The 16157-nt window shown below is 38.0% G+C and overlaps 1 protein-coding gene across 2 annotated transcripts in view; it reads left to right on the forward strand.

The window, feature by feature from the left end:
- Positions 1-15945, forward strand: part of ELP4 (elongator acetyltransferase complex subunit 4) — a 263052-nt gene extending 247107 nt beyond the window's left edge. For both annotated transcript variants that reach the window (XM_063093887.1, XM_063093888.1), the window contains exon 10: positions 14785-15945. In XM_063093887.1, coding sequence (XP_062949957.1) covers positions 14785-14916 — 132 coding nt within the window. In that variant the 3' untranslated portion in view covers positions 14917-15945. The remainder of the gene's footprint in view (positions 1-14784) is intronic.
- The last annotated feature ends 212 nt before the right edge of the window (positions 15946-16157 follow it).

A 16157-nucleotide genomic window follows, 5' to 3' on the forward strand; every position in this document is an offset into this window, starting at 1 on the left:
AATATATTTTTCTGATAAAATAATAATAACTAAAATTGGTTCTTATTGCAATTCTAGTTGTATATCTACCTGTTAACTTGTTTTTCATGTAGTACCTTTGTTAGTATATGATGTATATTTAAGATTTCAGGGTTTTGGAATAGAGTATGGATATTACTGAACCCCTTTAATGGAAGAAGTTTGGAAATTCTTTTGGCTAGTTAAGAAGTAAGGAATATGTTTCCATTTTTTTCCCCCAAAGCTTTTCAGATTGTTTTTGACATGACTTTAAAACATAGTCAATGATCTTTTTGTGTGAAATATTAATATTTAGTTACAAAGAATTCAATTTTAAGATATTTAAGATAGACTGTTAAAATATACATGCCAGTTTATAGATTTAGAATGTAAACACATAAATATTAGCGTTACCTAAAAATATGTAATGATAAATTGAAGATGCTTGTTACAATTTTTTATTTAGAAACAAAACTGTTATGTATTTGTAATATATTGTGTCATTTACAAATACTTGAGTAATTATTTGATATATTTGCTTAAACTGATTTAAGAGCAACTAATGTCCCTTTAGGACATAAGATATCGTAATGAAAAAATAGAAGAAAAAATACCACTACCTGACATATTTTTAAAGGAAAAACTCAATTTTTTTTATCATTTGTTAAATTGTGAGACTTCTCAATATTGAACTTTAGAAACATTTGATAATCTTTTTCCACAAATCATGCTTTGCTTTGAGTGTCTCAAGAAATTTTTATGTGTATTTACAATATTAAGGAATCAAATAGAAATGTTTGAATATGTATATTTTATTTAACTTAGATCTTTAAAGCTTACAGAATAACCCTACATAACAATTACAAAATCATTTTCCTCTACTATTTCATTTTGAAGTGTAATTTTGCAAGTACCAAAAGGAACATTCCCATAGCATACATGCAGACCCTGGATGAAATGACGGCAGATGTCAGAGTTTCTACTTGAACTAGAGTGGTTATTCCTGCTATGGTGAAAACCTGAGACAGATTTAGCCAATTTGGTATATCAAGTCACTTGTTCTGCATTTTGAGGATCTTTCAGACCTCGTTGTAAAAAGATTTAACACAATAGTAAAGTTAAGTGGTGGGGGGTTGAGGGGGAATCCTCCACGTCTAAAAGCAAATGAGTTTTTAAAGAATAGAAAGTAATCACTATGAGAAATTACTTCTAAATTATCCATGTGGAAATTAAACTTAGCTGTTGTTAACATTTCTATTGAAACATGCATTTTGATTAAGCCAAACAAACAACAAACAAAAAACCCTAAAAGTAGGCATAGTCATTTATCTATATACTCACAAATATTATGCTCTTTTCTGATCATCAGTATTTTTCTGTTGCTTTATTGGCTTCATTTCCTTTAACTTTATTTCCCATTATTCATGGAGAAGCTTTCTATCTATGACTGATTGAATCACTGCTTACTTCTCATTTGTGAAGTCACTTCAGCAAAGAGTTACTCTTTGGAGTTATGTTCTCATCTCTAATCTGTATCCCTCAGCTAGAGCTCACAGTCTTTGGCTGCCCATCACTGCCTGAAGGCATGTAGAGAGAGGGCTCTCACTTTGCCCGGTCTGTTCACTGAGCTCCCTTTGAAATTGGTGAGGAAGGAGTCTGTGAAGGAGGGAGATAGATGTACTGGGTGACTATGTGAAACCAGTGTAATTTGTAAATTCGCCATAAACTTTTAAGTGTGATTTGGGGTGGGACGTTTCAAGGTTTAGCATGCTTTCAGAAATCAAAGGGAAAATGGAAGTTTTTATTTCATTTCAGAGGGCTCTAGTACTAAAGATTTTTTTTCTTGATCTTACCAATATTTTAGCAATTAATTACAGACTTAAAAGATATTAATCTACAGGCTTAAAAGATTAAAATATTAATAACATTGTCATGATATATATATATATATATATATATATATATATATATATATAAAAACAGGCAAAACACACACAACAGCACTTACCAAATACTACTACTTAATACCACCTGGTGTTTGTCTAAGTTTAGAGCAAGTAAAATGTACATCACCTGGGAGAATATACCTTTATCTGTCCATGAAGAGTAAAGAAAATCACTGCTGCAGTTGATACTTTTCATTCATTATGAAAAGTTTTTATAGTCACTATAGAGAAAGCCATATCTCATTTTTCAAACTGAAAACATATTACCTAATTGCCTTTATATAAAAGCTAACACAACATGGTAAAAATAGCATAGCCCTCAATATTCATGAACTGGTAAAAAATTAGGAAGAGTCTGGCAATAATAAAGCATAAAATTAATTTTTCTGTTTTCCTTTCACTCACATTCATATCAGGTAGACTTTGTCAAATACCTATAGTAAAGAAGAACTTGTTCATGCATGCAGAACAAAATAAAATAAGATTAAAAGCTTCAGGAAATCAGCCTGCTTCAAAAAATCATTAAAGTGTGCCTATCCCTCAAGCTTTACAAATGTGTTAATTGTCGTGTTTCAGTCATGTAAATATGTTTCAGCATAAAGTATCCAAGATTTCCTGTTACAGAAGCACGCCTATCTTGGGGTGAGGGGATAGGGAGAGACGAAAGAGGACTAAGTAACACACTGTAATGAAGCCTGCCTTTGGGCAGCACATGCTTCAGTTCTGAATGCCCAGAAATACTTCACAGACGCTCTAGGCTGCCTAGCAATGGGGATTTTCTAATTCTGGCTAGCTTGACAAAGTAAATACAACTATTGAACATAAGGCAGCTCCTAATAAAAAACAACAATTCTCCCTTGTAAACACATACATTTGGCCCCATTAAAAATTCTTTTTTCATACCCAGGAACTAGCAGACCCTTAAATGTGGAGGTCTCAAAGTAACCAGAGAGTAGTTGGGAGATTTAATGTTGTCAGGACGTTTTACATTGCCATTTCCACCAAGCACTTCATACCCCATCTCAGGGCTTTGCAGAGTAATGTTCTGCATACACTGTAGGCCATTATGCAAGGAAACACATTGGCCATTATGCTTTCAGGACTCATTTGTGTACAGCCAAAAGGAAATCCACCCATGTTCATATATATGTTATATACAAAAACGTATAATTGCCACATTTTCAAGAGGAGTGCTCATCAAAAGCTGCAGATTTTGGAAGTTACTTAGTGAACTGGCATCAACATGATAATTTAAGCAATCTGGTAAATTATCTGATTTCAAAATTCTCTGATTCCTGCCTTTTCACATCTTATAATTTTTCTATTCCACAAACTGTGTATCAGTCAGACCTCTGCCCATCCCTAAATTGGATAGCAGATCTGCTACAGTTCAAAAAATGCGTAAGATTTAGGGGTTAGCCTTGAGTGTACCCACACGTTTATCTGCTAACAGTTTACTGAGTAGGAGGTTTCAGATTATAGTAAGGAGCAAACATTAGTTTGAATTCTGGTAGACAAAAACAAAGAGCTTGTTACCTTTTGCTACTTCCAGAGCGATTTCTATATCATATGCTTTAAAAGAAAAAAGAAAGGGTTAAAAAGCATTCTGATATAATTAGTAGTTTGAATTTATTTCTAAAACACACTTTTTCCAAGCTCAACGTTCAGATCTAAAAACACTGTGTGTTCCTAAAATATCTTAGTATTCTTAAGCCACCTGAGGAGTAGTTCCCAAAATATTGCTCCTTAAATTTTTTCTCACTTATCTGGGGTAGAAAAGGAACTTCCTGGGCGAAGCAGGCTTGAAGGACCTGTCAAAATAACAGTCTATCCACAGAAAGATCCCAGTCTTCTTTCATTTACTGCGATAGCAGTAAGCCCTAGATCTCAAGCATCTCTCAGCTTGGCCCTGCTGAAGCTTCATTCAAATTCCACACACTCTGGAGCTTATGTGCTCCTGCCTGTATTGTGTGTTCCAGAGCGATACAAGCCTTGGGTTCAGCAGCAGTTGGAGACCAGCAAAAAAGGTTGCCAGAGTGAGAAACCCAGCTACACAATTAAGGAAAGATGAAGGGAGTCAGTTGGGGAGATATGAGGAGACCCATTGATGCAGTGGTGCACAGAGGATCACAGGTGTGGTAGTGGCCATGTGTGACTTATCCATCCTGTTCCTTTATCCCAGAGAAGAGGGTACTCGAAGCAGAAGGGGGTATGGGGGTGGGGAAAGGACGGGGCAAAGGCATCTTTTACAGCGTTTTTACTATTCAAGTTTAGGAAACAGTTTAAGTTGTGTTATTCCAACTGTTATCTAAGTGATTTTTTTTTTCAGTCTGTTCATGTTGGAACATTAATGGGAGTAAAATGTACAAAAGAACAAAGTAGAAACCAAAAGAAAAGAAAAAGATACTGCCTTTAGTTTGTATAGAAAGTAAAACTATTTTAAGCAAAGTTCTCAAGGAATAATCTGGTTTATTCTCTGTTGATGTATAAAATGAGAGGATAACATGACTCCTCTACATTTTAAATGTCTGGAAATTCAGGAGCATTGGAACTGAAACATGGTGGTATTCTTATTAGTACATAGTCCAGAAGATTCTGACATGTTTTAGGAGGATTAAACTCAGCAATCAATCCCCATGAACAGTACTCTGCTGGAGTTTCTCCTCCAGGACAGTTCACTCAGGGCTCAACCCCTCCATCTGGAATCTTCCTGTTAGGCAGGCCTGAGATTAAGAACTACCACTCCCCACAAGAGGAGGATGAGAGTGGGGATGGGGGACACTGTGGGTGACTTCATAGCAAGAATGCTTTTTTCAGAATCAGAAGAAAGCAGGACCTAGAAGAACCAGTGGACACCACCTTTTGGAAAATTCTGTCTTTAATAGAGTATGCATGTTTGCAACAACTGTTGTTTTCTGTTATTGGAAATGTCCATGCATGACTTTGTAAGGACATAGGTGAGATGGCCCTGGCATTCATAGAAATAAGTTTACATCACTTCCTTGCTACCCCTTTGCCCTTAAGAATTAAACCCAAGTCACTTACCACAGTTTACGAACCCTACAAGATCTGACAACTGCCAACCAAGCCAAACTTCTCATAGCAACTCCTCTGCTCGTTGACTGCTCCAAAAGCTGACATTTTTTTCCTGCCTATTAAACGTGCTAAGCTTATTCCCACCTCAAAGCTTTTCCATTTTACTCCCTTTGCCTGGAACTTCTTTCTCCAGGTCTTACAGGTCTCTTCTCGGAATGTAAGTCTTAGCTCAAATGTACTCTCTAACATAGTACCCCCAGTCAATATATCACCAGGTTTTATTTCCTTAAAAGCACCTCTCACTATCTGTCTGAGTTATCTTACTCATTTGTTTGCTCTCCTATACATTGTTAGTGTCTTCTTGAATTATGTAAATGTGAAGTCATGCATTGTCACTTCTGAGGTTTTGAGTCCCATGAAAGCAGGGATTTTGCCTGCCTTGGTCACTATTTTGTCTCTAGTGCTTAGAAAAGTTCTGGCACATAGAGTAGTGAGTAAGAAAGAAGGTAGATTATGAAACAGGCTGCCTGCATACAGACTCCATTCGAATACATTGAAGTTGCAACATCACTTCTGCTCTTTTCCCATTGCTTTGAACTTGGTCACATGGTCTACAACTAGCTACAAGGGAAGTTGGAAATGAAGTCTTTATTCAGAATGGTCTTGTATTCAAGGGTTCTGCTACTAAAGGAAAAAGGGAAATTAAGGTACTGGAAAATAATTATCAGTCTTTGCCATAGTTCACAACCCTTTGAAACCCAGATATCCATGCACAGCCTTCTTCCCACACACAGAACACACCCCCTCTCCAGGGGTGAATGAGAAATCTTACTTGCCAGAAGCCAAAAATTCTCTGCCCTGGCAGTAGAGGACTTTAGCCCAGCTTGTAGTGCCCAGTTCTGCTCTCTGGAAAAAACTCTCTCATCCCATTACCCTCTGTTTCCCTTTAGGAAGTTATTCCAGGTACATTATCATCCATGGCTACATGAAGTCACCTTTGGAGAGTATTCTCTGAGGGGGCTGCACAGTTTTCACAGCCCACTTATTGATAGATCAGCTTTGGGATCACATTAGGGGTTGAATAATCATAGAATTTTGACCAGGTGTGTGTTATCTTTGGCAATGCAGTTCCCCCAAGACGTTGGAAGTTTCTTAATCTATTTCCCTTCGATTCCACATACAAGTAATCACAGCCAAAGAGCTTGTCTAGACATAGTTCTAGGATTCAGTTGCAGGAAATGGATACCACCTAATTATTTTACGCAGGAGGAAAGTTTATAACAGAAAATTGGAGGTTAGTGGAACAATTGGAGGAGCTAGAGGATATTGCCACCAAACTTGCCTCCAGGGAAGCTGCTACCTCTGCCATAGTCAGGAAGGTGAGGAATTGGCAGCCCACCATGGGAGCTATTAACTAAAGACACACACCTCTGTGGCTGCAGTCTTGGCATTGGTAAGTCCCAGTGCCACCACTGCAACTGTTTCTTGACCCCCATGACGCAAGTAACTGGACACTGAAGCACTGGTTTGTCCTTGACTTCCACAACTGCCTCCCAGCTCCTATGAAGCTATTGTCTAGTCACTGGAATACCAATGAAAAATATTGTCTCCATGACAGTGCTTGCCAGTTGATATAGTTAAAGCAGCAGGAAGATAGCTCCTCTTCTCTTCCTCCTTCTAAATCTAGCACAGATATATCTAATTGGATAAACCTAATTCATACCTTTCCAGTCCCTTACAGGTAAGAAGGCAGTTGGAATGGACACTGAGTGCCTGTTCCTTTTGTCCACCACAACTCTTACATTGTAAGACTTTAGTCTTATTTTCTGGCCTGTACCTTTACCCCTCTCTTAGTAGTAGCTACCTTGAAGCCATCTAAAATAATAGACTTCAGTGGAAAGACAGCACCCTTAATCTGACTTTTTTCTCTGAGCTGGCTCCCATTTTCTGAACAGCCTCTTAATGAAGGTATTTAACTAAGGCTTAGGGGCCCAGACATCTCCTGCGAGGTTGCCTGCCTCAGTGTGCAGGTGCAGAGACAGGTGGGTATTTTCAACCCCACGAGACTCCAAATTGCCTTCAATTACAAAGTTCGGTTCTAAACTTCAGTTAGACTGCAGGCTGCAGGCAGAGTACCTCTTTTAATAGAGCTGTAGTCTCTTCCAGCTCATCTTTCAAGTTCTATAGCTCTAGCCTGAGTTCATCTCTCTTTTATAAACAATTGATTTTGCTGAAAGTGGCAAGAAGCAGCTAACACCAATATTCTGAATTTCTGTGACATTTCACATAGAGCCACTGATTAGGAAGTATAAGGTTTGCCTTCCAAGTTATCACAGGCATAACAAAGATCACCAACTTTCCAATCTACAATGTTTGACCTCACTGCCCATCTTCCATCCACTAAGCCAACACATATTTGGTTGCAGAACTTGAGTGCCTGAGTGCAGAATTTGTCAGGTACCAAATTCTATACAAATAGGATATGGATCAAGCTATCGTTACAAAGATAGAAAAATACAGTGACTTATATAATACAAAAATTCATGTATCTCTCACATGAAAACCCAGTTGGTGACCTAAGGCTCTTTTGGTGGCCAGATGTTATCAGGAGATCCTAGACTCGTTCTATCATTTTGCTATGCCCTCCTCAGCTCATAGCTTCCATTTTATGATCCAGGACAGCTGCTTCAGTACCTACCCTCAAGTCTACATTTCAGCAAATAGGAAGAGGGAGGTTAGATTCATCTCTCACATTTGTGGAGCCTAGAGCAAGACTGAAAATAAAGAACCACATAAATGTTATATGTGTAAATATTTTAAAGTTATCAAGCCTACAAACCATTAAATATGCTTCATCTCCCTTCCTTCACAAATATACCTTCCTGGAAAGCCAAATTTAAATTTAGGATCACTCAGAACATGGAGATATAGGGAGAACTGGCTTACAGCCCACCTCCTTTCTCTTCCCACCCCTGCCTCCTTCCCCCCTACAGGGGGCCACTCATACATGCTTGTGGATGCTCAGCTTGCACACCTAACTCTGCCCATACTCCACATCAACAGCCATCCCTTGGCTGCTGCTTGAGCCCCAGAGTATGCACACAGATAACACAGTCCACTGGTTGGGGGCAAACCTGAGGAAGAGAACTGTGCAGGCTTTGTAACCATTTGGACAGAAAATTATGATGTCCTGAGTACCCAGAGCATGTTCTGTAAAGAAGAACACAGGCTCTAAATGCACATCCCCTTAGTCCTGTAATTCCTCACCCCATGGGAAGGGGCATGGCAAAAGGTAGGATAGATCGGGTAGATCAGGACCCAGGGCTGGGGCCCTAAGGCCAATATCTAATAGCCATACTAAGGGAAAGGGTAAGTAGGTGGTCCCTCTTTAAGGAGCTCACCCTAAAGTTAACCATAGCACTTCTGCTCAAGGTGAAGTGACCAGATCTTGGGCACTCAGCCTCATTGACTGGCAAGGGAAGCTGGAAAATGTGGCCTTTATTCTAGGAGGCTGTATGCCTCACTACTATTCAGAGATTCTTTTACTTGCTGAAAATGAGAATAGATATAGGGAGTAAACTAGCAATCTCTGCCACAGACACATGCCTTTTCACAAATCAGACTTCTGTTTAGACAAGTGAGTTCTTCACAATCTGCTTTCAGAGAGGTGAATTTGGAGGCAAGACAATACTGTCAGTTATAATTGACGGTCAAAATAATTGCACACCTGAGCATTTTTCAATGGGCAGCCAATATGCAATGTTCCAACTCTGAAATTTTGTCTAATTTTCAGATCAATCAGGAAGAACCAAATGAATTTTCTTCAACTCAAAGGATATAATATGATTACGACATTCCGTAAAGCAATGTTAATCTTAAACCCTGAGAATTAATTGGAGCTTAAATGAACAAACAAAAACTTAAACCTAAAACCTAACCTAATATGTAGCAGAATTTTCTTCCAGAAGTGTTCAGTCACTACCAGAGGGACACTTGCCAATTCAAAAAGAGCAAAAATTTGGTTCTGGCACTGTTTCCACTGGCCTATTCATAGTATGAGAATAACACAAAATTCATCAAAATTGGGCAGATGCATCTTCCACATTGCAAAATTTTAACCAAATGTAGAATAATTATAATATAATATTACATTGTAATAGTGTAATAATTATAGAGTAATATGAATATAACAATGTAAAAATATAATAATTATACATCATATAACCTTGTTTTTTTAAACAAGTTGAAACAATGCCCTGAAATCTTGTGAAGAGATATTAGCAATACTGTGATGATGACTATATCAAGCATGCTTTATCTATCTCTTTTCCTCTGTCCTGCTCCCTGTGCCCCTGGAAAGAAATCAGTCTTTCCACTGATTTCTAAAGGAAAAGGAAATATCTCATTATTTATACATAGAGCAAGAGAGGCTCTGAACATACTGCTTTAGCTCCCGCCCTCTGGGCTAGTGGGGGCATCAGGTGTGCATTTCCTTGGTCAGAAACCAAGAATGGAGCCCCAAGCAGCCAGCTATAGTTCACAAACTGAGTGGAAGCTCTGGATGGTGATCATTTTGCTATGGTCCTTCTTGAAGCTGTGGCATACTATCAGTTGTCTCCCAGTATCCACTTACTCCTTCTTTCATTCATTTGTACACACTTTTAAACATTTCCCAGCCTCCCTTGTAGCCAGATGTGGCCATGTCTAGGTCCTGGACATGAGTAGAAGTGATGTGCCTAACTTCCAGCTTGCCTTCTCGGCGCCTTTCTTCTTCCCACCAGCTGAGAGCTAGCAAGAGCACCAGCCTTGGAGCCAGAATGGAAGCCCTCGTTGAGAGTGGCAGACCAGTCCTCCCAGCTCAGAAGTGCCCACTTCTGGACTGTAAAGTGAGAGAGAAATAAGCTTCTTCCTCTTTAAGCCATTTTTTGGAGGGGGTGAGGGTATTTCTGTATTACGGCTACTTAGCCTGTACTCTGATTCATTCCCTGCCATTCAGAGTAGTGCAGAACACAGAATGTGGCTACAGAAATCAGCAAATCATCCTGAAAGAGTCTGGAGTGGAATAGGATGGCATATCTTTTGCTCATCTGTGTCCTTTCCATTATGTAAAGGGTGAAAAATACTTTTAAAACTTAAGTGGAGAAGCTTCTTCTTCTGAGGTTTCTTTTATTAGCTATTTTGCCAGCAGTGAAGACGTGCGAAAGATAGCTTTTAGAAATAAGATGGACCTCAGATGGCCTCCTTACTACAGCCATGCATATTTACACTGGCCCAGAAACCAGGCATCTGACGTCCCCCATTTTCACTGTTGCCTTACTAAGTATGAGGGAAATTATTCAGACTTTTTAAATCTCAGAAGCAGAGACTGTGATTGCAATTTCCTTCATCTTTCTTTTTAGAACCTCAGTAGAGGGTAATGTACACGAAATACTCACATGCTGGCTTACTGACTGAAACCTGGTGGCTAAGTACAATATTCTGTTGCTGTCCTTTGTAATTATATATAGTTCATTATATGTGTAGATGCATTTCCTTGCCCTAATAAACTCACTTATTTTATCTTGTACCATGTGTATTTTTACGAACCCCCTCAAACCTTTTTTGGAGCAAGAAGAGGTGTAAATAAATTAGTGTAGTACTTGATAGTTCACAAACCACTCGTACATCTCATTTGATCCGGACAGCGGTCTTGTGAGGGGAGAATTGTTCCCCTGGGATAGATGAGGGCATGGAGGCTGAGGTGAATTGGCTTGTCCGAGGTCACACTGAGAGTGAGTGACAGGGGCAGGTGTCAAACTGTCACTCTGCCGCCATGTCCAGTGCTCTTGTCAACAAGCCCTGACTGCCTCTGTTAAGGTACCAATATAGAACCTAGAAGTTCTAAGGTGTTTACAACTTTTTAACTATGTGTTTTTTAAAAATAAAAAAATCTATTAGAAGTTCTGAAATATTAATGCCTATGTCTGTGATTCTGAGCAATACAAATCGTGACTTTTCAGAAAATGTCAGAAATAATTTTAAAGAGTAAAACAAATCTCTATTCATCTGCTAAAGGTTAAAATGTACTACATCAATTGTTTTCAGAAAACAAACACTGCCTGGTGGTTTGGTCTTGGCAAAATATGAAAAATATGAATTGATTAAACTTATTTTAATGGGTATTTACCTGCAATTTGTTTCAAATCAAGGTATAACCTAGATTCATTATCCTGCTCCTTCTATGTGGGGACTGTGAGTGCTGAGCACAGGGCTGGAAGAAAAGGAATTAGGAAAGGGACTGTTGAGGTAGGAAATCCAATCCTGTGTGTCTGTAGGATCAGTTTAGTTGCTGACTCAGAAGGAACAAAATGTATACAGTGGCTAAGCCCAACAAAGAGAGAGGCAGGCAGGAGGGAAAAAGTCTCAAAGTCCCATTCTCCTGGGTACCCTTGGAACCCCAGAGCAGGTCACATCTACTACTGCTGCTTTGTTATGACTCTGGGCTTCCTGTGGGCCTAAGGTGCCTTTTGGCGGGAGCCCCCCTAATCTGCCAGAGTATTTTGCTAGCCTCACTGTTTTCCTTCTTGGAGCATTGGGGAAAAGGGTCCCATTGATCCAGTGGGAACGATGCAAATCACCCGGGCCTGTGTGGGAAACCTGGGAGTTGCCTCGCCTTTCCCAGATCCCTTTGCCTACGTAGAAGTCATCATTTTAGATGAAGCATTCATGGAAAAAAGAGGTAGACAGCCAACCAGCCAGCCAGATATCCATCTCCTGCATCAGCAACACAGTCCCTTCCTCCCAGAATCTGAGAAAAGAAAATCAGGTGGAAAAAAACTCAGCTCAAGTGTAAGATACGTTTTTGCTTCTGGCCCTTGCCTTAGAACCCCAGATATAAAATGAGAAAGATTAATACCTTGATTTGGTTTGCAAGTTTGAGGATAATATTTTTTTATAGTCTGATTTTTATTTTAGCCATTATTCAATGAATGCTTAATGTCTAAAAGTTTATATACCCTACAGCCTTGTAGTTTTAGTCTAAAGGAGGTCACCATGCTATGCAGAGTATCTTGCAGCCTATTTCTTCAGAAGACAGATCTGGGGTACAGCAGCGTCTGAACATTTACATGTCAAGTGTGTAAATGCTTTGGAAGCCTCAAAGGAAAAATGCCTGACACACCTGGCAAGCCTGGAACCTGATCTCTCGTTCTTCCTCGCTGCTTCACATCGCACTGACATGGTGCACAGGGGGAGGCTCAGAAAGAAAGAAAACAAAACCCACTGCTTGAGATAGTTGCATAGTAAGCTCGTTTGAGTAATAATCAACAAAAACAGGCAAATCACACATAAATTCACATATTTCAAAGAGCCATCCTTGGGCTTTTTCAAAGGACATGAGTATATAACTAGTTTTTCTAGCATTTAATGTAGAATTTGTTTAGAAGCAGTTAATCATACCATCCAAAATTTTTATGCTCAGAAGTTGCACATGAATGATATTTGACTTTTCTTCAAAGCCATTCAACCTGAAAGATTTCCAAGCGTGTCACACGTCACATTTAGCTACTTTGGCTAGGAAGGGCTTACAGCCAACTGGCTCACATTCATTGCCTAGAAAAGCAGAGGAAGAGAAATGCCTAGCCAGTCAACAAGCAAATAGGTGAGCTCCTGAAATAAATTGTATTATGCTAGTTCTGAATAAACCACACTAGTGTGCTCATTTAGATTAGCAGAGCAGTGTGGCCCTTCAACCAAGTGCATCCTGTAACCTTAAAGATATATTGGTTCAACTGTTAGGCAAATCCCTATTCTACACATCAGAATTCAATTCGTTACTGAAGACCTAGCTCAGATCTCATCTCCAGGAAGCCTTTGCTGCTCCCCTCCCCACCGCCATGATTTCTGCTTTGTCTCTGCCATTCTTACATACATAGCTTGGAGTGTTCGCTATGAGGGTTACCTGTGTGCTGGTCTTATTCATGTCACTGGATTATAGGGAAATGAGGAGTGCGGAAGGTGCTCCTGCTCTATTCGCATATCCTTTCAGAATGCCCTGTTCGAGTAGATTCTAAGTGTTTGTTGTCTCCAGTTGATTTCCTAAACAGCCTATTCACCATATGACACCATCTGTGAGGTCCCAACCAAAAGCATACACACACACACACACACATTTCTATATGGTAATTTTCTTTAATTTTCAGATAACCTTCAGATCATACATGTCCTAGTCATTTTTCCTTTGTTCATTAGCAATAACCACAAGATCTTAAACATTAAAACTCAGCCATATAATTAGGGGTCTCTATTCTTCCTGCTTCCTCACATGGACACTGACAGAGTTAACATTGCAAAGACATTTGTAACCTCAGACTTCAGAATCATGCCTGCCTTTTAGATTCTTGAGCCTTTCTTGCTTTCATTTCTGTTTGAAATCCTTTCTGGAACAAACTGGAATATAAAGAAATAAAGGAATGGTTTAAAACAAAGAAATATGTCTTTATTTGAGCTTTTTTTTTTAAACAGGCAAGAAATAGACATTTAATTAAGTGATAGGCTGGGTGCTAAGGATACAAATGAATGGTTCTATATGAATATTGCTGTATAAATATTACAGCTTTTCTTGACCTTCTTGACCTTTCTGGCATCTTTGTTGATCATACATCTGTATAATCTTTCTCATTTTATATCTGGCAAACTGAAATCAAGAAAAAATATTTTCATAAATTATTTTAAATATTTTTAAATATTTAGATCATTTGCACACAGCTTGTGTTTACATGACAAAAAACAAGACTTTTGTCAGGAAAAAAACCTAGCTGAAACATATGCTTGTGGGACCACACTATTTTAACCAAAAAAAAAAATAGTTCTACCCTTTCTCATCTTTTTTTTTCCCCCCCATATTAAAGGGAATCTCCAAAGGACGGGTTTCAGCTAGATTGTCTCCAGGTCAGTTCACCTCTAGAAGGGTCTGGCCAGGCATCAGGGGAGAGCCCATCTGCCTTACTTAGCTTCCCACATCCACTTCGTGCCTCTCCCAACAGACATGTTCCTTTAAGTTTGGATTTTTATGAAATTACAGTAACTGCTGTAATTGTGGTCAGTTACTCGGTCTGCTCAAATCAGCCTGCATCTGCAGAAAAACAATTGGAATGGGGGATGTTCAAAGCCACACTATACTTTTGAAAACATGACCCAATATTATGCACAGAAACACATTTACCAAGACCTGTAACAGATGTTGTAACTGACTTACCTGAACATATGAAAAACACTAACCCTTCGATTGGTATCATTTTTTTCATTATGTCAATATTTCTATGAAAATTCTAAGTTCCTAGAGAAAGTATAGCCTTGAAATAGAATCATCACGTCAACTTACAGATAAAGGGAACAAGCATTGTGGGAATCCATAATTGCTACAAAGCTGCATTTGATTAAAAAATAGCATTTTGGAGCCCCAGCAAAAACAATACAAAGCCAAAAAAACTGCCATTATTTATGTGATATTTTTCAGTTATACCTTTACTTGTTCATTTACATGTTTTCACTTCTACCTAAGTAGTCTTCATACATTTAGGTTTGGACTCTGAAAATGTTCTACCAAGATTTCTGGTCCAGTTTCTGCAATGGTTATGGTTTGTAAAATCTAATAGGAATAGGATGTGATTATATTGAGCTTCGGTGTGAAGAATTGTCTTAGCAGGAATTTTATATGGAAGACTAAATGCTGATCAACAAAACATGATATTGTATTATGAAGTATGCTAGCAAAAGCAAAATTAATTTTTTTCTTTTTTCTTTCTCCTGAAATCTTCTGCCATAGCGACTGCATTTGCCTCCAGACTTGTCAGACACAGTGAGCCGCTCAAGCAAACAGGATCTGGCAGAATCCGCCAAGCTGCTGGGCCCAGGCTGTGGCATGATGGCCGGAGGCAAGAAGCACCTGGACTTCTAGGGATTCCTCCTTAGTCATTTCATGCAGAATTATATGACACTCTAATTATGATCACTAATAGCTTATGTAAATATTTTTCTTAACAATTCGACCCTTCAATCCTTGAAAAACAGAGGATTGCAAGGTGGGGCAGCCATTCTTCATTTTTTAAGCCAACTTTTTATACAGAAATAACACAGCAGAAATACTTTTATTATAAGATTTTGCTTTATGCTATATATTTAGAAAAAATAGACCATTTTATTTTGAAATAAATGGCAAAAAAAGTGAAAATTTTAAAATTTCAGATGCCTTACAGTGGTCATTAGTGTATGTGTATTAAGGCACTTAGTATGGTAAAGTACATGTTACAGGAGGTAGCACATAAAACATGAAATTCAGTATCTATGAAAACATATTTTATCTTTATTTCTGAAAAAGTCACTTGCCACCAAAAATGCTAAGGTTTTTTTAATGAAAAATTTGCTAATATACAAAATAAATTTGCACTTATGTATCCTGTTATTAAATTGATGAAGACAAAAATAATATTTTGGGCTTTAGCCTCCATTAAAGATAATTAGCCTGCCATAGTACTTAATAAATATAAAGAACCTGAGTGATAGAAAGCATAGAAAAAAAAAGTTGATGGTCTTCTGTTTAGTAATCCTAAACAATTGAAGTCAGCACTATGAAATTATGTCAACAGACATAATTCAGGATTGAAATTCAAACTGACAGCTACATTAATGTTAGGGTACCAAGGGAAAAACATGTACTGAAGCTTGGTGAAAGATTTTTACCGAACATAGGTTTGAGACAAAGTGGAAAAATGAAACTAAGATTTCCATTGCATCATGTAATCCTTTTGTTAATTACGAAAATTGGTTGGGTATGTAAATTTCTAACCATATAAACATGTATTTTGGGGTGCATAGCATATTGAACCAGTTTTCATATAAAACACTAGGTTTTTGTATTATAGTTCCATATTCTCAAAGCTTTTGAGAAATAGTAGATAAAAAGTTAAAAAGTAATGTGTGTATTTAAGTAGCCTCAATTTTTTAAAAAATGTTTAACATCCATTGAGAGAAACTGAATTTCCAAAAGACATTTTCAAATATATTAGAATATTTTGAAGTAGTTATAACTAGCATTTTTAAGCAATTTACTTTTAATATACCACAAATTATACTTTATTTGTTCTTGACAACTTGTAGAAAACAAAGACTAGGTTTTTAAAACTGTCTAACCAATATGAT

This window comes from Cynocephalus volans, chromosome 4 (genome assembly GCF_027409185.1).
Source record: "Cynocephalus volans isolate mCynVol1 chromosome 4, mCynVol1.pri, whole genome shotgun sequence".
NCBI lineage: Eukaryota > Metazoa > Chordata > Mammalia > Dermoptera > Cynocephalidae > Cynocephalus > Cynocephalus volans.